The sequence below is a fragment of the Hydra vulgaris genome, chromosome 06 (genome assembly GCF_038396675.1).
Source record: "Hydra vulgaris chromosome 06, alternate assembly HydraT2T_AEP".
NCBI classification, from domain to species: domain Eukaryota; kingdom Metazoa; phylum Cnidaria; class Hydrozoa; order Anthoathecata; family Hydridae; genus Hydra; species Hydra vulgaris.
Window position 1 is genome coordinate 5361879 of NC_088925.1, and position 20322 is coordinate 5382200.

General features: G+C 27.7%; 2 protein-coding genes across 2 annotated transcripts; one reads left to right on the forward strand and one right to left on the reverse strand.

The window, feature by feature from the left end:
• Positions 1-1055: 1055 nt before the first annotated feature.
• LOC136081141 (uncharacterized) lies at positions 1056-3660 on the reverse strand. Its single transcript, XM_065798434.1, has 2 exons — positions 2225-3660; positions 1056-2100 (listed from the first exon to the last, which is right to left on the reverse strand). The coding sequence occupies exons 1-2, from the start codon at positions 3658-3660 to the stop codon at positions 1056-1058; spliced, it is 2481 nt and encodes an 826-aa protein (XP_065654506.1).
• Positions 3661-18636: 14976 nt separating this feature from the next.
• Positions 18637-20103, forward strand: LOC100204588 (doublesex- and mab-3-related transcription factor 1). The gene is made up of 3 exons (XM_065799050.1): positions 18637-18948; positions 19199-19500; positions 19581-20103. Exons 1-3 carry the CDS (start codon positions 18893-18895, stop codon positions 19931-19933), a joined length of 711 nt encoding a protein of 236 aa, XP_065655122.1. The 5' UTR covers positions 18637-18892; the 3' UTR covers positions 19934-20103.
• Positions 20104-20322: the final 219 nt, after the last annotated feature.

A 20322-nucleotide genomic window follows, 5' to 3' on the forward strand; every position in this document is an offset into this window, starting at 1 on the left:
AGGTATAAAAACTTGCTAAAAATAAATTAAATGTTTTAATGAGTATATTGCTTATATACCATTATATTAAATAAAATTTTTATAATTTATTATTAATTTATTTGACCATTTCATTATGAATAAATTTATTTGAAAAAATAAACTTTTGAATGGTTTTGCTATTTTTATTAATTGATTTCATAAATTGAAGAAAAACGTGAAAATTAAGAAAAATTGCGTTTTTTCGCATTTTTTCAAAGTCGATTAAGCTTGCCATTTTTTATTTTGGATAGCTGAAATTTTTCATGAGCTCATATTTTACCCCGTTAAACTTACTCCCGGGTTACTAAAGTTGAATTTCCAAAAAAGTATGAAAATCACTCCACCCAATTATGCAATGCATAATTAAGAATTCCACTAAATTTTAAATTTTCTTAAAAAGTTATAAACTAAAAATATTTGTTAAGTGAAAAAAATTGTTTTTTTAAAAAATTTTTTTGTTTTTTCAAAACAATTTTTAAAACAATTTTCTGTAAAAAAAAAAGATTAAATTAGAAAAATGATAATAACAAACTTTTAACTTACAAGGATTCAAAGAAATTGATTTCAAACATATCTTAGATCTTAGCAAGGCTTGCATAATTATGCAATAATTATGCACTTTTCTTTTGAATATATATATATATATATATATATATATATATATATATATATATATATATATATATATATATATATATATATATATATATATATATATACATATATATATATAAATATATATATATATATATAAATATATATATATATATAAATATATATATATATATATATAAATAGTTAGTTAGTTAGTTAGTATTTATTGCTGTAACTGGATTGGCCAGTGAGAATGCTTTTAAGCACACTGTGACAGCCGCTTCAATCGATTGTTGTTCGTCCAACAGTCGAATCCTGCTTTAAAGGAGTTTACAGACAATGATTTTACTAGTTCTAAAGGCAATGAGTTCCATAAGTTTGCCGTTCTATTGTAAAAGAAATTATGCCTTTGCAGATTTTTTGTTGTTTCCATATAATACTTAAAACAGTGACCTGTGAATCAGTTTGGTGGCTCGACGCTGAATTTGTTCAATTACTTTACAGTCACTTTTTTGGTACGGGGACCATACTGGAACTGAGAACTCTAGAAATGGACGAATAAAGGTTACGTATAGTAATTTAAGTAAATGACAGTCCCATCTTGCAAACGATTTTTTAATTCGACCTAACATTCTATTTGCATTATTTGTTGGAGCAATAACTTGATCTTTCCACTTGAGATTTTTAGAAAATATTACACCTAGATCTTTTACGCTATTTGATTCTGGTAGTTTTATGCCATTAATATATAGAGGATTCTTTTTGTTGTTTACTCCATAGTGCATTACTACACATTTATCAACATTAAACTTTAAAAGCCAGTCTTCTGTCCATTTAAATGATGTATTTAAATCCCTCTGTAGACTTGAGGTACACTCATCAGAAAGTACCTTGGACAAAATCTTAGTATCTTCAGCAAACAATTTGCATTTATCCATTAATTTACTTGGCAGACCGTTAATGTATATAATAAACATTAAGGGTCCAATAACAGAGCCTTGTGGCACACCACTAAAAATTTCAACCCACTCAGAAGCAACTTCACCTAGAACTATTCTTTGTCTTCTATTATTTAGAAAAGCTTCTATCCATTTTAGAACTATGCCATTAATACCATATGCATTTAATTTAGCAAAGAGTCTTTTGTGAGGAACACTATCGAAAGCTTTAGCAAAGTCTAGCATTACTACATCAACAGGTATACCATCACTGTTGCACAAAGAAATAAAGTCAAGAGTCTCTAACAAATTTGTGGTACAAGACTTTCCTTTTGCAAAACCATGCTGTTGGATGGTTAGTAAATTGTTTTCGTTGAGATGTTTTTCAATTCTTTCTTTTATAATAGATTCTAATATTTTGCAAGGAATAGAAGTTAGTGAAATAGAGTGATAATTGCTGGCCACTGTTTTGTCACCTTTTTTATATATAGGTGTTACATTTGCTGACTTGAACTGGATTGGCAGTTGACTGGTTTTAAGTGATTCTCTAAATATAAGAGTTAGTGGTAAAGTAAACAATGTAGCACAATTCTCGAGGACTATTAAACAAAGTTTATCAGCCCCAGGTGATTTATTGTCTTTTAATGATTTAAGTTTAGAATAAAACTGACTCAAAGCTAATATCATCAGGTTCAATTTCCTCAAATTTAATTACATTATTTAATTCGAGATAAAAAGGTGGAAGATCTCCTTTTTCTTCAATAGTAAAGACATCCTGAAAATGTTTATTTAGGCAGTTAACAATTTTATTTGGTTCATGGGATAAATCGCCATCAGGCATTCTCATGGCCTTTATTGAGTCTTTTATTGAATTTGTACTGTTTAAATACTTATATAACAGTTTAGGATTAAGTTTAGAGGTTAACACTAGATTCTTTTCAAATAAAAGTCGAGCATTGTATATTTCTGTTTTAACTAATTTGCATAAATGTTTATATTCTTTGGTCAGTTTAACATCATTCCATCTGTGAGCACAATTTATGTATCTTAAATTTCTTTTTCTTCTTATTAACTGCTTGATTTCGTTATTATTCCAAGGAGTTGCTAAGCTTTTGGTTCGTAAAATGTCTATGGTTGGAACAAACAAATTACATGCTTCAGTGGTATAGTAAATTAATTCATTGTACATGTCTTGCACTATCTTGTTTTCGTACAACTTCACCCAATTAGTATAGGACATAAAATCAGAAATTTTATCAAATTTAGCTTTGCTATGCAAAAACTTTAAGTTACTACAAGCTAATCTGCTAACATTTTTTTTTAAGACGAATTTAAAGTAAATAATTTGATGACCTTTGTTTATGTCACCAAGCACAAAACTTGGATTAACAGCATATATACTGCCAGATTCTGCTGTGAATATTAAATCTAGAATATTTGAGGTTGAGCCATTAGCCAAATAAAAAGTTGGTATGTTTATATGTTGATAGAGGAAAGTATCACTTAAAGTTTTATAGAATTTATGTTCTATGCCACTGTCATTTGAAATTGATGCTATACTACCATTTGACCATTTAATAGCTGGGAAATTGAAATCACCCATAATTAGTACATCTTTAAAGGCATTAACATCAACATATCTTCTTGCTATTTTAAAAATATTGTCAAAGTCTACCATATCAACAAAGTAATTTGGTCTGTATAGACAACCAACTAGATACTTATCTTGGCCAAAATAAACTACTGCCCAAACTTGTTTTATTTTGTCAATACTAAAATCAGTGTCGACCAGTTCGTATGAATCTATTGAATTTTTTATATATAAGCATACACCGCCGCCTCTACGATCACCAGTTCTATCATATCTGTATATATTGTACCCAGGAATATTTACAATTGAGTTATTTTTGAACCATGTTTCGCTTACTTCAACAATTTTAGGACCATACAAACTAGTTACAACCTTTAATTCATCTAATTTATTTTCGAGTGAGGTAGCATTCAGATATATACAATTTAGTTCTGTTATCCTTTCAGGTGATAAAGGTGCTTTAAGTACAGTTTTGATTTTTCTTGAACTTTTGCAATTGATTACCACGGAAACCATATCGAAATGCAGAGTTTGTTTAAAGATTTGCATTAAGCCTGTTTCTTTCTTGTCTTAGATGGAGATCGAGTTGTCTTTCGGCCTTAGTTAGATCTGGACTTATTTAAATCTGTTTATGATCGATACTGTTTCTTAACTTTTTTGCTGCTAAAAAAACTGGATTTCTAATAGATGGTTCATTTAGTTCAACTAAAATTGGACCAGGCTTTGTTTTGCCTTTTGACCTAAGTCTTCTGGTATAAACTGGTTTAATATCTGCTTAGCCAATAAAATCAAAAACATCTGCTTATCTTTTTTTCATCTTCATTTCTCTTATTTAAAAAATCTGCATGAGTTGATTCTGGGATTCCAAGAACAATTAAATTTCTTTTTTTCTTCTCTCTATCATAAAGCTCATTTATGGTTGCATTAGCAACCACTAATTGTTCAGGTGGTTTTTTACCACTTTGCTACCTTTTGTAACAATTTGCACCCATTCGTTGGCAATATTGGCTGAATTTATATTTTGCTTTGATTTACATAGGTAAATCAATGATTTTCAAATAATTTTTTTCTTTATCCTCAAGGTTTTTTATTTTGTTTGATAGTTCTAAGACATACTTGGAAATTTTACCGCACCACTCGTGTAACAGTTTTGAAGCTGGAGAATGATTGCCCTGTCCAAAAGATGGCCAATTTACTTGGTATAAAAAATTGCTTTCCAGTTCCATCTTCTATCACTTTATCGGAAGACTACCACCCTAAACAGTGGATTACTTCCTGTACTGAACTTTTTACTTATTACACAGGGACTAAAAAGTTTCAGTATGTGTTTTTTTCCGTCAGGGTTATATTTATATATATATATATATATATATATATATATATATATATATATATATATATATATATATATATATATATATATATATATATATATATATATATATATATATATATATAGGTTATTATATTCTAATATATAAATATATATATGTTATAATATAAAAGTTTATATGTATGCATTTTGTGTTTGAGAATGACTGAATCTATGAATGCAGATATAGCTTATTAGATATATTGTATTATTTTTAGCACTTCCCTAAACGACATATTGCTATTGACAATAATTTATTAATGCATTGATTTTCGATTCATATATGATGTCTTTCTCCTTGTGTTTACTTATTCGTTACATTTTTTCATTTCATATTTATCATATGATGGATTTATGCGATATAGAAGAACAAAGTATTGTAAATTTGTATGAATTTTTTAAAAACATCTACTAATAATTAGTCTAGTTTACGTCTAAACTTCAATGTTGCATATGTCATTTTTAAGTAGTTTCTATGCTTTTCTAAATGTGTTTCTTATTCACACGGTTTTACAAGCAAGGTCTCCAAACAAATTTTCGCTGAAAATTTTTTTTTGCCTTTAAGGAGAATTGATGTTGTTCTTTGTTTAATTTAATTTGTTTAAATATAGTAGTTTTAATAAATAAATGTTTGTTTGTTCTTGGTTTTTTACTTATTTGTTTTCAGATTCTAAAGAACTAGGCAACTTAGCTAAGCAACTTTTTTTTTTTTTTTTTAGTGCAATTGGAAAGAGCTGAAAGCTATTTTTTAGTGCAATTTTTTAGCGGAAAGAACTGAAGCGTTTTTTAGTCATTTCACACAGTATAACTGGTCCTGATTTGAGTAAGTTTACTATTTTTTTATTTATTTATATTGGATTTATTTTATATTAGATATATACTTTATGTATTTAACATGGAAAACTGACTGTAATTTGTTGACACAAAAGTGATCAACAAATTACAGTCAGTAATTTGTTGATCGCTAACTTTAATAATTTTGTGCATTGTAGTCTAGATTCTTTGTTAAATTAAAAATAATTGATGTAAATAAATATTGTTTAATATTTTTATTAAATGACTTATGTTTATATACATAAAAAGATATGGATTTCAATAAATCTTAAGTTTAAATGTAGTCTTAGATTAGAGAAGATCACAATTTGTAAGATTCTTTTACATTTTTTTATTATTCAGCTTTAACAATAGTAATGTTACTGGCAGAGCCGGATTTACAGTTTTAGGGGCCCTAGGCCAAAGAAAAGCCTGCGGCCCCATATTTAGAAGTAATATGCTAGTTTAAAGAAATATAATCTTAGTTTAACGTAATTAAAAGTTTTATTTCAATTTTTTAAATATATTTTTTAAAATCTACATAATCTTTTTTCTGTATTTTTCATTAACGAAATCTTTAATCAATGAATCTATAATAATTGACTTCATTTTGTCTGCGTTGCTTGATAATAATGCAAGATTGTTTAACATTTTTTGTGACATAGTTAATCGGAAATCATTTTTTGTTAATTTTAATTTTGAAAATGACCTTTCTCCAGAGCAGTTGAGTATCATGAAACATTTGAAAATCCTAAGAATGATTTCAGTATTTAGAAATGTAGCTTCTATTTGTTTTTCCTTTATAAGTTTGTACAAAAACAAATATGACAATTCAGGAACTTGAGTATTAAAATGTTCTTTCAAATACAGATGTAGATGTTCAATTTCTGCATATAAATTATCATCAATATCTTCCGTGTAATCTTCCACCAGACAGTTAACGCATGTCTTCAGCTTATCTTTGTTGAATCTTGTGTCTATTAAAAATACAAATTTGTCATTCAGATAGCATTGAGCTCTTTCTTTTAAATTTCTAGTAAGATTATTGATAGTTTTTAAAAAAACGTTTGTCTTAAACTCTTTAGGTGGATTTAATTAAGGTTCTTCTGATCGGTTTTCACCGAGTAGCGCTTTCTTATTATGGTGTCTCTTTTGTAAATAATCTATGTCTGGTAACAGTAATTTTGCATCTTGTTCTATTAAATTGAATGTGTTAGTTAATCAAAGAAGATAATCTCCAAGATAAATTAAGTTCAGCTCATGTATCTAGAGTAATAGTTGCACTCTGCAATTGATTTGGAAACAACATTCATTCGTTGCAAAATTTGATCCCATATATTATTGTTTGTAAAGCGAATTCAAAAGTTTCCATTTTCGATAGTAAATTTCCAGCCGCAGCTCTTGTTTTGTGTTTCAAAACTTTTACACTCATTGATTTTGACCAATCCTTTCACTAATTTATTGTAGTTCTGGTGAATGATTTTGACCGAGTCAGCATGAACGCTCCACCGAGTATTCGATAGTGATTTCAATGAAATACTTGCAAACTGTTCCAAAACACGCCACAACTTTGTAAAAGCAGAGAAAAAATTGTACAGTTTTTGAACAAAACCAAAAAAATTGATTCCCTCAATTGATTTCCAAGTTCAATTTAACGTTTAAAAAGTCCACGGTTGCATTTGCTAAATTTTCCCTGGTGTGATTATCGATGCGAATGAAGTTGACAAATCTTTCAATAGGCTCATTAGAAATTTGATCAATGTAACTCAAGATCACACATAGTTGATCTTTGTGACTCGCATCAGGTGTTGAATCTACTGGTAATCCATAATACTTAGATTTTAAAACATCGTCTCTGATTGATTGCAAAACTTTTTTTGCCATCAATACAGTTAATACATTACATGTATTCTTTGTAGTTTGTTTTTCCAGAACCACTGTCAACATAATTTTTTATGTGTTTGGCCAATAAAGGATCAAACTGAGCAATCAACTCAAGCAGACCAATAAAATTTCCGTTGCTCTCAGACCCAAATTTTTCATTTGAACCTCTAAAAGCTAAGTTTCTTTCAATCAATGTGCAAATTACAGCTATAACTTTTCTTACAACCTCTCTCCAGTAGTTTTTTTTTCTTTGCGAATTTCGTTAAGAAGTTGATCATTTAAAAAAACCTTGTTATTTTTTCTGTGAAAGTATGCTTATGAAGCTTTTCTGTGGTCTGATGAATGTTCATGCTCCTGAATTGATGCCCCTGAATTTTTCCAATCTTTATATCCTGTTGAAGCTAAAGCACATTTTGAGGGTTCAAAAAGCTTGCAGACAAAACAGAATACATAACCTAATGCTGGGGAATATATGAGCCATTCTCTATTAAACGTTTCGCCATTTACTTTTTTCCCCATTAACAAACTTTTTGAGTAATATCGATCACGATCTTGATACATCATTTTAGAGGATTTTAAGTCATATTCTGCATTTTGACATTTTAACGGACCGTTCTCTATCCAAAATTGTGTATCCTCAGCTGAAAGAATTTCCCAAAGTCCTGGATCTTTTCCTGTTCAATGGCAAATCGATAGTGAAACAAACTCTCTCCTTATTGAGCTCCTATTGCTTGTTTAAAGTTTGAGTTTCATTAATTGAGTCAAAAATCCAATATTTTACCTCTTTACTTATGCCACAGTTTGCAAGATTAGCTGAAGTTGGTGAATTATTGGTGAATTGGTGAAAAATTGGTGACATTCTGCTTTTAATAAAAAACTATCAAGTTTTCGATGTTTCTTTATGTTTTTTTCTATTCTCTTTTTTTTCTTTTTTTTTTTTGCAGCTCCACTTTCAAAGCTTCTTCCCATATCTGTTAAAAGGTTCTGAAAATGAAAGCATTTAATTAATTTAATTGCTATTGTTTAGGAGCACTGATTTTACTAATAGATAACACTCCACTATTTTTATTATTAAAATTAAGTAAAATAGTCTACATAAGTAAGCGAAAGTTTGTTAAAAATAAACAGGAAAACAAATATTAAAAATTTATGATTGCTTTTTTCCCAGCGTACTTTTTTCCCAAGTAAATAACTTTACTTAAAAGCGTCCAAAATATCGCTTAAGTTTAACGCAATTTAAAATTCAAAACAATTACTTTCTTCAATTACTAAGATAATCTTACTTAAAAGCGTGCAAAATTTTTCTTAACATAAACGCATTTATTTTATTTTAAATAGAATATTTTATAACGTTATGCACAAATAATAAAAAAACAAATTTATTATTTACCGTTTTTAATATCAATCTGGAAAGTTAATCAGGCTGTTTTGCAAATAAATAATTTTTACTACTATTGTAAACCTTAATTAATTAATAAAACAGCCCTAATTATAGTTATTTTCTTGGTTTGATAAGTTGAACCAAGTAATTCTAGAAAATAATATTTTAGAAGGTACTTGGTTGAACTTTTAATAAAAAAACTTAATGTTATTGAAAAAATGTCAAATGTTAAATAAAATTGTTGAGTTGATTGTTTGTTAAAGTTATTATTTAACAAAATGTTGCAAAATGCTTTTTGTTTAATTTTCGTCTAAAAATGTTTTATTTTTTTTTAATCATGAAAATATTTAGAAAAATAAAAAAGTAAAATTTTTTACACAATTACTTTTTAACGAAAATGTATGCACTTTCCAAAAATTAAAATTTAATTTTGTTGCAATTCGATTTTGGGGCCCCTTTTTTTGCGGGGCCCCTAGGCGATGGCGTATTTGGTTACTGGCAATATGTTTAATGATAATAGTGAAATTAAAGTGGATAATATTAGGCTCAAAGAAGTTATTAATGTAAATATTAATAGGCAACTTGAAAATAGTAGTTTTTTTTTTTTTTAGTTGCCTTTGTCATCACTTGATTAGTTTGCTTACTGTTGAAACATGGTTTTAATTTTGTAAATTTAATATGATGTGAAATTTACTATATTAATCATTAGTCAACAGTTAGAGAGAAGCTGGAGCTTAATTAAGAAGTGCTGGAATTTAAAACAAAGGTAAAAATAATTTTGTTTACATGTAACATAATAAAACCAGTTACTACTATTTATTGCGTGTTTTTTTACTTTTTTTAACATGCTGCTTTGCAAAACTTTCTTTCTCTCCCTCTCTCTCTTTTAGATGAGAGGGAGAATTATATAAATAAGATCCAGGTTCGAAACGAGCTATAGACAAATTTTCGCGTCACGGTAAGGAAGGAGGCGTGAACTTCCCGGTTGAATGCACTTCCGCGGTGTTCTGTGACAAGACCGTAAGGACTTCTTGGGGCACCTTAAAAAAAAAAAAAAAAAAAAAAAAATTAATAAAACTTTTTTACTCGGGAGACAGTATTGTGTGCTTACAAATACTTTATGCTATGCACTATTGTTGCTGTGTTTTGTGTTGATAGACCTAGGCTGTTATAGCTATTTTTTATTCTTTATATTTTCTGTTATATTATTATCCTTATTCTACTAACAATAAAATGCAAATAATACTTTTTTAATTAAAAATTGTAACTTTTTTTTAATTTTTTTTTTAGATTTTTGCAGACTTTACTTGACTTCCATTTTCTGGTACCTGTGTTGTGACAGATTTTAAAAAGAACTTAACTGATGTTACTGCGGTCTTTATGTCGTTAACTATAAGCAATGATATTGCTGATAGGGAGTCAAAGTTAAAATATTATTTATAGATAAATTTGTATTTAATTTTTTAAATAATATATCAAGTTATTAATGTGTTTTTGCTGTTAATGATTTAATTACTCATAACCCCTATTAAGGGTTGCTTATTGCTAGTTTTTTTTATTATTGCTATTGTTGTAAATTTCTACTGTTATTATTATAGTTGTAGTTGTTTTTGTTGTTACTACTGCTATTATTACAATGATTATTACTGTATTATTACACAGGTAATAACCAACAAAAATCACCATTGAAGCATCACCATTGAAGCATCACCATTGAAGCATCACCATTGAAGCATTTTCATTGAAGCATCATTATTGAAGCATCTTCATTGAAGCATCTTCATTGAAGCATCTTCATTGAAGAATCATCATTGAAGCATCACCATTGAACCATCTTCTTGTGCTAAAACATATAATAGAAAGCGCATGTAATCAACTAGTACTATTAATATGTTAATTAGTACTCTTAATGCTGCTAATGATAATATTCAATATAATAATATTCAACAATAATAATATTCAATGCTAATAATTTTCTTTCAGCTCGATTTGTAAGCGTTAAACAAAACAGTCGAATATTATTAAGAATAAAATCCTAGATAAGTTAAAAGAAAAGCATTAACTATTTCGCATTGACAATTACAAAGCAAACCTGTGAGCAAAAAAGTCTCTAATCATAAAAACTAATAATAGACTGCAATTTCGTGCCTCCACACAAGATACTCCAGATTCAGAAAACATTTAGATAGGTGTTCACATACTGAAAAACTCAAATGAAGAGGTTCAGGCAATAGAGATCCTCAACATTTTTCAATACTATGATTGTATAAATTAGCTTTTCAATGTTAATTATGATAAAAGTAGTTGCAATACGGTTAATTAAAATGGAGCCAGTGCCGTGGCAAGTAGTTCTACCCCCTCCCCCCCTCCAAAAAAAAAAAAAAAGCTAGCCATTAGGGTCCCAATATTTTTTTTTCCTATAAAAAGTTCCTAGATAAAGTTTACAGATAACCCCGAAACAGTCGGACATATTTTTACGTCGATTCAGATAATACAAGTACGTCGCAAACCATGAAAAAAAGGGTTTGCGACGTGTTTTCATGCTTGCGAACTCACTTATTATGCCTTCGTTACTTAATTTTTTAACAATCTCGTTCTCAATCGACAGCATTGCTAAGGAAGACAAACGTTCATTGACCATTGTTGACCTATTTAAAGATACAAAGAAATACAGCTACATGTATTTATTTATAGTGAAGCAAGATTATTTATACTAACCGATGAAAAGTTTTAAATAATTTTAACTTGCTGAAGCTAAGTTCTGCACTTGCAACAGTTACTGGTAAAGTAAGAATGATTCGTAATGCAATAACTAGATTTTTTTCCTCCTTTATAACTATAACAAATCGTTTTAACTCCATTTTCAAATCCTCAGAATCTATATCAACAAGCTTCATTTATAAACTTTTGCAATATACAGGCAGAGAATTTTCATTACAGGCTTTGATAAGACTCTCAGATTGGTAAAAAAAAAAGTCAGAAAGCTTTGTGACAATACTGATACATTCAAAACGCTCTTTTACTGATGCAACTGACATATCAATTAGTGCAAAAAGAAATCTGCTTTATACTGATGTTCAACTTACCGAGTGTAATCAATACACTCGTATGAATAAATCAATTTTTTTTTCGTGAACGCATTATCGGAAAAATTTTTTTAATTCCCAATACTTCTGCAATTTCTGATGCCTTAATACGAGCGTTGGAAAATCCATTTTTGCGATACTCATAAAGAAATGCATTTGTTGCCTTTATTTCACTAGTTAATATGTCGAGAGAGGTTGTAGAAGACTGTAGAAGCTTGATTTGTTGATTTGAAATAAAATGTCATACCAAATAATGATTGATAATAATAAAGGCCATGTTCTAATATATTCCGTCAGCGATCGTACATCTGTGGCTGTTGCCCCATCTCTCTTTTCTAATTTTTTATTTACTCAACTAGATTATTTATTTACTAATCGAGAAGGAAACATCGTAATAGCAGAGCTAACCGAGACGAGTTCCCTTCGTACCAAAGAACTATACATACTCAGAGTAGGTGGAGCCGGGATTTGAACCTTCAATTCTCCTGCTACGGGCAATAATTATTTAGAACTTTTTAGCAGCGCTTTAACCAACTGAGCTATCCCAGCTCAAAGGCATGTTTTCTAAGACATGATCTTCCAATCTTTCAAGTGCCTCTAAGATTTCTTTTAAATAATAGCAAAGTGGTTTAACACAGTTTATTCTACTTACTCATCTGGTATCTGATTGTGGTTTGGTAGAAATTGCCAAAGACAAATTTTAAAATTTCCCATCGAGGAGACGTTAAAAAGAGTGTATATAACCTTGAAAGAACACCAAAAAAAGAAATTGCACTGATTGATGACAGTGCACCATCAACAATAACAAAATTGAGTGAATGGTTAGCACATGGAACATATAAGACCTTAGGATTCATTTCCAGAAACCAAGCTTGAACACCTTTTACTTTTTCTTTCATATTAGCACCATTATCATAAGATTGACCTCGACAGTCTAAAATATTTAGATACCAATTTTTTGTCTGATTTCAAAATCCATCCAAAAACCCTTTCCAGTGGTATCATTTATTGTGAGATATCCAAAAAAATTTTCGGAAATGTCGATCAGTAACATATACTCCAGGAGTATATGTTACTTATCGCAGAATAATCCTCATCTGTTCTTTGTGCGAAACGTCTGGCGTACAATCTAAAATAATAGAATAGTATTCTGCCTTTTTTACCTCAGAAAGGTTTTTGGATACAATCTCCTTGGCTAAAAGTCTAATCAACTCGTTCTGTGTGTCATTGCTCAAATAGTGCTCCTTGGTTTCTTTGTCCTAAATTCTATGCATAAGCTAATTGAGAACGGTATCGTACTTAATTAGCATATAGTTCAAACAAGTTTCCATTGCTCTTTGAACCAATGGTTTTGTCTGAACCACGGAATCCAAGATTTCTTGAAGAAAGAAATAAGATAATGTCCAGTATTCTTTCTAACATAGTCCTCCAAAATATCCGTTCTTTATAAAGCAACTTTTGTTGTTGCTCGTTTATGGTAGTTTGATTTGCAATGCCTGCATTACCGAAACTGAGAAAAAAAAAAGATTAAGAAAAAAAAAAGTAACAAAGCAATATATTAAAAGAAAAATCAGTTAACCTTTCCGTAAAGTCATCCAGTGTTCAAAGCACTTGAAATGTGCACTGCATGTTTCGTGTTCTTTAAGTAATTTTTGATAAGCCTTCCCAAGAGTTCATTTTTTTGTTGGAATGGTGAAGAAGTTATCCCAAAAGTTTGCAACAAAAATATATGAGACATGTTCGTTCAAAGATATTTCTCCATTCTTCATCTTGCGGTTAAAATAATTCAGTGAAAATCGTCTTCTTTCTAAATTGTATGGAAAATCAATTTCAATCTTTTTAAAACCACATTTAATTCAAAAATGCAAAATAAAAGTTCATTACGGACTATTAATTATATATACTTAAAAGAAACAAATGTAAAGCCTTACAGTTTTCCAATGCTTTTTTTAAAAACAATGCCTATGATTTAATCAAAACAAATAATATACTTTTTATTTCATAGTACTAATGCAAAAGTAATAACATTTAGCACCAAGATAAACTGTGAATTGCCGAAAATAAAAAACGATTTATAATTTATAAATAAATAACCTTCAAATATATAATCTAAATACAAACACATAATATATTCGCATATAATCATAAAATAAGCGACTTAGAGAAAATATTTTTTCATACGATATGCTGCTGTTAAATGATTTCTCATTAACGGTTTGACAGATTTTAATAAAGTTCACGTTTTATAAAAAAATTCGGACCTCGGGAGTGTTAAACAATTTTTTTTTTTAATTAAAAATATTGTTGCTTTTTTACGCTCGCATAACTTAGGTAATATCGTAATTAAAGTGCCAAATTTTTTTATTAAAAGTAACAGTAACGATATATATTTAAATATTTATATTATAAAAAATACAAAAAAAAATTTTATTCAACTTTATGACCCCCCCCCCCCCCACGATTGAGGTTGTTGAGGAGCCTAGCCACGGCTCTGCATGGAGCAATATTCGACCTTACCAATATTATGGACTCCAACATTCGTTGGGTTTTCTGTAGCTATCAACTATTTGAAGTCCACATTACGCAGTACTCAGAAGTTTTATTTAGAGGTAGGGGTCACAAAAATCATTTTATCTTTTAGTTTTGAAAAGATCAGAGAATTTAAAAAAAAAGGGAAACAAGCTGGAAAACGTGGTTTTCTTTCATTAGAGAACTCAAACTTTTGCTTCATAATTTTATGTAAGAGCCAAAAAAATACATAGCCAACTTGATCCATATTTCATTAGATTTTAATGAGTTTTTAGTTTATTTAAAGAAATACAAATAAATAAAAAAATTAAAAAAAAAAAAAACAAATAATAATAATTAACATACTGGTTATTCATATTTTTCTGTTAACAAAAAAGATTTGAGATCTTTTTTGGATTTGAGTCAAAGATAATATAACCGTTACGTAACGCACTCTTTTAAAAAATCTTGACCTCTACTCTTTGTAATAGGGTATAACATTACTCTTAACTCTCTTCATCCTTTAAGAACACAAGTTTAACTCCCAACCCAAAATGTAACTAATAAAGATATAGTTTTTAAAGAAATATAATCTCTAAGGGTTCCAGCCCTCTCAATTTGAAGAGTTTGTAAACTAAGTGGTCATATCTTTTGAGCAACAAAAAAATTTCCCTTTTTTTATTTTTTATAAAAATTTTGTTTGCAAAAGATCGTCTTTTGCCATCCCAGTGGGCATGCGTCATCCGGGGGACGTCCTTTGAACGTCTGGACGCTCGTAATTTTTGGTTTTTTTCAGATAAAAAGAATTATTCAAAATATTTTTTCCTTAAATAAATATTTTTAAAAAATAATATGTACATCGATTATCTCTGTTACATGATTTAAAGTAAAAGTGAAATAATCAATAGAGACATCAACTCTTAACCATTGGATTAAAGTTCTAGAAAGTTCAATTCATTAAAATTTATAGAAATATCAAAACTTTTAAAAATTCTGGACAATGTTTTTTAGATTTTTCATTTCAAAAACTTTTTTTTTTATTATTTTGATATCTATTTAATTTTAGTAAACATCTCAACTTTTTTTCTTTCTAAAATTTTTTAAAGAAACATTTCAAACTTTTCAAAGATTACCGCCGTAATGTGATTTAAAAAACTAATTCGTAGTAACAAAAAAAGGCCAGCCTTTTTTTCCCCTCTTGTTTGAGATAACTCAAACAGACTAAAAGAGCTTAATATAAAGAAAAACATTATTTTCGTTAAATAATGCCAAACCATCGTCTTGAATTAATTATATCTTATTATATTTTATTATTTGAATTAATTATATTCTATACACTCCAACCAAATATCACTACTTTTATAGGCAAAAATTTCGTTATTTTGTGTTTTTTATTTTTTTTTATTTTTTTATAAAGCAAAAAAAAGTACTAAATAATGAAATAAAAAAATAAGCATTAATTTTTGTTTGACTATTTTTGCTATATGTTAGTTTTAATTAAGTATTTAATTATATATAATTAAATGCTCAAATAATGTTACAGTATTTAAATAACTTTATTTCAATTTTTTTTCTATATGATAAAATACTCACATAAATAACACTTTTGTGTTAAAGGAACGCATTGGTGATAGTGATAATCAAGGAAAACGTTAGACCGTCATTTCAAAAAACCTCTATTTTTTTGTTATATGAAGTTTTAATTAATGAGCAATTTTTAAAAAATTAGACTGTCATTCTACGAAGTTCGATATTTTGATAGTCTAATTGACTTTTTTTATGCAGGAGCATTCAAGGTCCTAAAAACCTGTAATTAAAGTGCTTAAAAAAATCCTTAGATTCTAATGATGATAATGATGATATGATGATGATGATGATGATGATGATGATGATGATGATGATGATGATGATGATGATGATGATGATGATGATGATGATGATGATGATGATGATGATGATGATGATGATGATGATGATGATGATGATGATGATGATGATGATGATGATGATGATGATGATGATGATGATGATGATGATGATGATGATGATGATAATGATGATGATGATGGTAACAATTATAATTATGCTAATGACGACCAAGTAGAAGATGAAAATGATGGTAATAGTGAAAAAGTATATATGAAAATTATTTTAAAACAATTTTATTAAAAAACCAAAAGTATTGAAAACCCAGACAACAAATTCAGATTCAGCGTTTGAAGTGGTATGCAAACATTGTTTGATGTTTAAAATCGATAAATTTTTATGGAATTACCGACAGACGTTGCCGACAGATGTTCCGGTAGACGTTTTAAAAACATACTTGGTTGAGTTGTTGCACAACTGAATATATTTGCTATGGAAATATTATTTTTTTGAGAACTTAAACAGATTAGTGTTTGTTTCATTGAATTTTGCACTTGATAAATCTGCTATCAATATCAAGTTTCTAAAGTCTAAAGCAAATCTACAAAGGTATTTCTCGGCATTTCTTTAATCATTTTCAAATTAAAAAGTGGAGCGTGCTTACATTCAAAAAATACAAATATTTTTTTTTATTGCTATCAGCGGTTTCTTCTGAAGTTTATCTGAATTTAAAATAAAAAGTTTTAATGTACAAATGTTCGTTAATTAAATAGCATCATTATTTTTGTTTATTATCTAAAAGAAACTTACGTTTCAAGCTTATTCAGACATAAAACTAACTACATAATTAAAGTGAGCAACATTATTTAAGTTATTCCCTACATTTTAAATTTTGTTGAAAATAAAGAACTTTAGAATATATTAATTAAGATTGAATGAACAACTTTTTGAATGAAAATAAGATTGAATGAAATTTTTACTAAAAATATTGTAAAATAATAAAATTAACAAGGAAAAAAATTAGGAAATTTTGAAGAAAATATTGCGAAAAATAAAAAATCGAAAAAGATAACAATTTGCAAAACATTTAAGTAGAGCGAAGATTTTAAATCGAGGGGCAGGGGTCTTGAAATTTTAATAGGCGGTTGCGTATTTTATAAATCTCGGATACATAACGAACACAATAAAAAGATTTTAAAAACCTTTAAAGTGCAAAATAAAGTGAATTATTTTAAAATTATCTTTTTATTAAAATTTTTCTGAAGATTTACTTTGCCAATTTTGCTTAAAACCTTTCATATATATAAAATTTATTTTGGTTCATAAAAAAACTTTAGCAAAAAAAATTATTCATGGCAAAAAATAATAATAATAATAATTCTTTTGCAAAATCTTTGATTTGCCAAGAATTATTTTTATTATTATTTTTTTGCTTCCTTTGGATGTGTTTTTGAAAAACGAATGTAACTATTATCACAAAACTATTAAAAAATCGCAAAATTTTCTAATTCAAGTTAAAGTCGTAGATGCGAGTTACATTTATTATTAAGTGCAGGGACAAGCCTGAAAAATAAATAAAGTTTGTATTAGAAAATTTGACTTTATTAAATAAATTAAGTAAATATTACTATTCACGTTTACTTTTTTTTTAAACTGAATTGGCAAAGTAAACTTTGGTTTCGTTTCTTTAAAAAAGTCTAAAAGTTTGTACCCAACATAAACATTTATCAAAATTATTAAAAAGAAAATTTTTATCAATTATAAATACAATTTAGGAAACTCTTTATGATTTTAAACGACAAAAATCTATACTGTACACGTTGGCTCCAGCGTTGATATATAACTATTGTAATGACCGTACAATTAATACTGGAGACTGCTGTACTTATCAAACAATGCGGTATCTCCATAGCAAAAAATATGTAAAAACCAGATAAAAAATTAATCTAGTTTAAGTCAAGATGTTTTTTGAGAGTTTGTTTATTAATTAACATTTTTTTTCAGAATTTCTAAAATTGCCTTCAAGCATATTGCTTTCAAAAATTTTTGGCTAATGTTTTTTACATATATTAAATTTCTTTTATCAATTCCAACCAGTATTTATATCCATTTTTTTATGTAAGTGTATATACATACATATATATATATATATATATATATATATATATATATATATATATATATATATATATATATATATATATATATATATATATATATATATGTATATATATATATATATATATATATATATATATATATATATATATATATATATATATATATATATATATATATATATATATATATATATATATATATATATATATATATATATATATATATATATATATATATATATAATAAGATCATATCTTATTAATTTGTAAAAGTACGCAACCAAATCAATTGCATCTTTTTAAGCATTATTTTTAACGTATGTTTGAAAAATGCAATTCCATTATGGCTACGATTGCAATTATTGTTTATTGTTATTAAAAACATAATTGCACGAGTCTTGTTTAAACATTACCAATAACTGCCGACGTAATGGAATAAGCTGATTATTGATTACATCTGTGGAATATTTTTAATTATTGATTGATGTCCAAAAATAAACGCACTCAAGGATTTTTTTGGTTTGTTTTATTGGTCTAGAACAATTACTTTTGCTGGCACTTAACAAAATGCCCATTCAAATCTATGACGATAGTCAATTTGATTGTCTCCAATGTATGCCGTACATAAATAAGCCGCCGTAAAGTTACAAGTGGAACAAATGAAATAAGTTCACTGATAAGACAAGATCAAAATCAAGAAACTAATAAAATAGGTGCAATGGAAAAAGGAGTTCGTAATTTTTTATACTGGGTTGATAAACAAAGCAAAGATATGTAAGTTACTACATTAAAGAACTCTTTTTTAAAAATTTTGTTATTCTAAGTTGATGGGACTTTAAATAAATAACGCCATAAAACATACATATAAATTATTATTTTAATAAATAATAATTTATATGTATGTTTAATAATAATAAAAATATTAACAATAGTTAAAAATGTTATTAACACTATTAGTGATAAAAAAATAATAATAATAAAATAAATAAAATGCATTAATCCTAATTTTTATTTTTTGTTTTAGGTTGAAGCAAAGTCGAGAGATGTGTTCCGACTCATCTCGATCGACAAAATCTGACTTCATGAAATCAAATCGTTTTCCTAAATGTGCAAGGTGTCGTAACCATGGAATGGTAAACGATCTAAAAGGTCATAAATATGTATGTCGTTGGAGAAATTGCAATTGTCAAAACTGCTCTATAGTTAAAGATAAGCAACGTATTACAGCATCGAGAGTTGCCAAGCTAAGAAAAATGCGAAAAGTTTACTCGGACAAATTGGATTCAAGTGCAGACGTAATAAATAACAAAAATGATAGTTATATTGGTAATTTTTTCCCTTTTTATTTTCAACATTTTAAAAATTTTAATTGCATATTTATTAAATTATTTTTTATTTATTTTAAGAGTCTTATAATGAAGACCTTGATGAAAGATCAACTGGATCACCTGCATCTATTTCAACTATTTCAACAAATTCTGAAAGTTATGCATCTTTCGATACAACAACCGACATCGATCATCACTACCGAGACATACCCCCTCAGTTTCGCCCACTAATAATAAAACACGCTCCTGTAATAGCGAAATGTCCTTGCTCAGAATGTAACTTATGCGTTCAACAAGATTGTGACAATGATTATTACTCAAACTTAAGATATCTTGCAGATCTTTTCCCAATGTGTTCTATAAAAACTCTTGGAGAAGCTTTGTTGAGAGCTAAAGGAGACGTTAAAAGAGCTTTAGATCTAATGAGATAACCCTTTTACTTTTTTTTTTTTTTAATTTCTTGGAAGTTATATTTTTTATGTAATTTATCTTTAAGTCATGTTTTTTATTTTCGAAAAAATCATGTAAATATAATGTAAATATCTTTGAATTAAAACTGTAAATTTGTATTTATAAGAAGAGTTTATGGAAAATCTTAAAACATTATAATTTTTAACTTTTAATGCATGATTTTTTTTTCTAAGTAGAAGGGGAGGTTTTTTGTCATGATCATATTACAAGTTTATTATTTTTTTGTTTTAAAATTAATCTTTTTTAAACAGGCTGCACCGCAAATATAATTTAAGTACGCATGTCTCATGAAAACACGCCCCATGTTTATAATTTCAAAATTCCTGTTTTTCGTACAAACATATTAAGT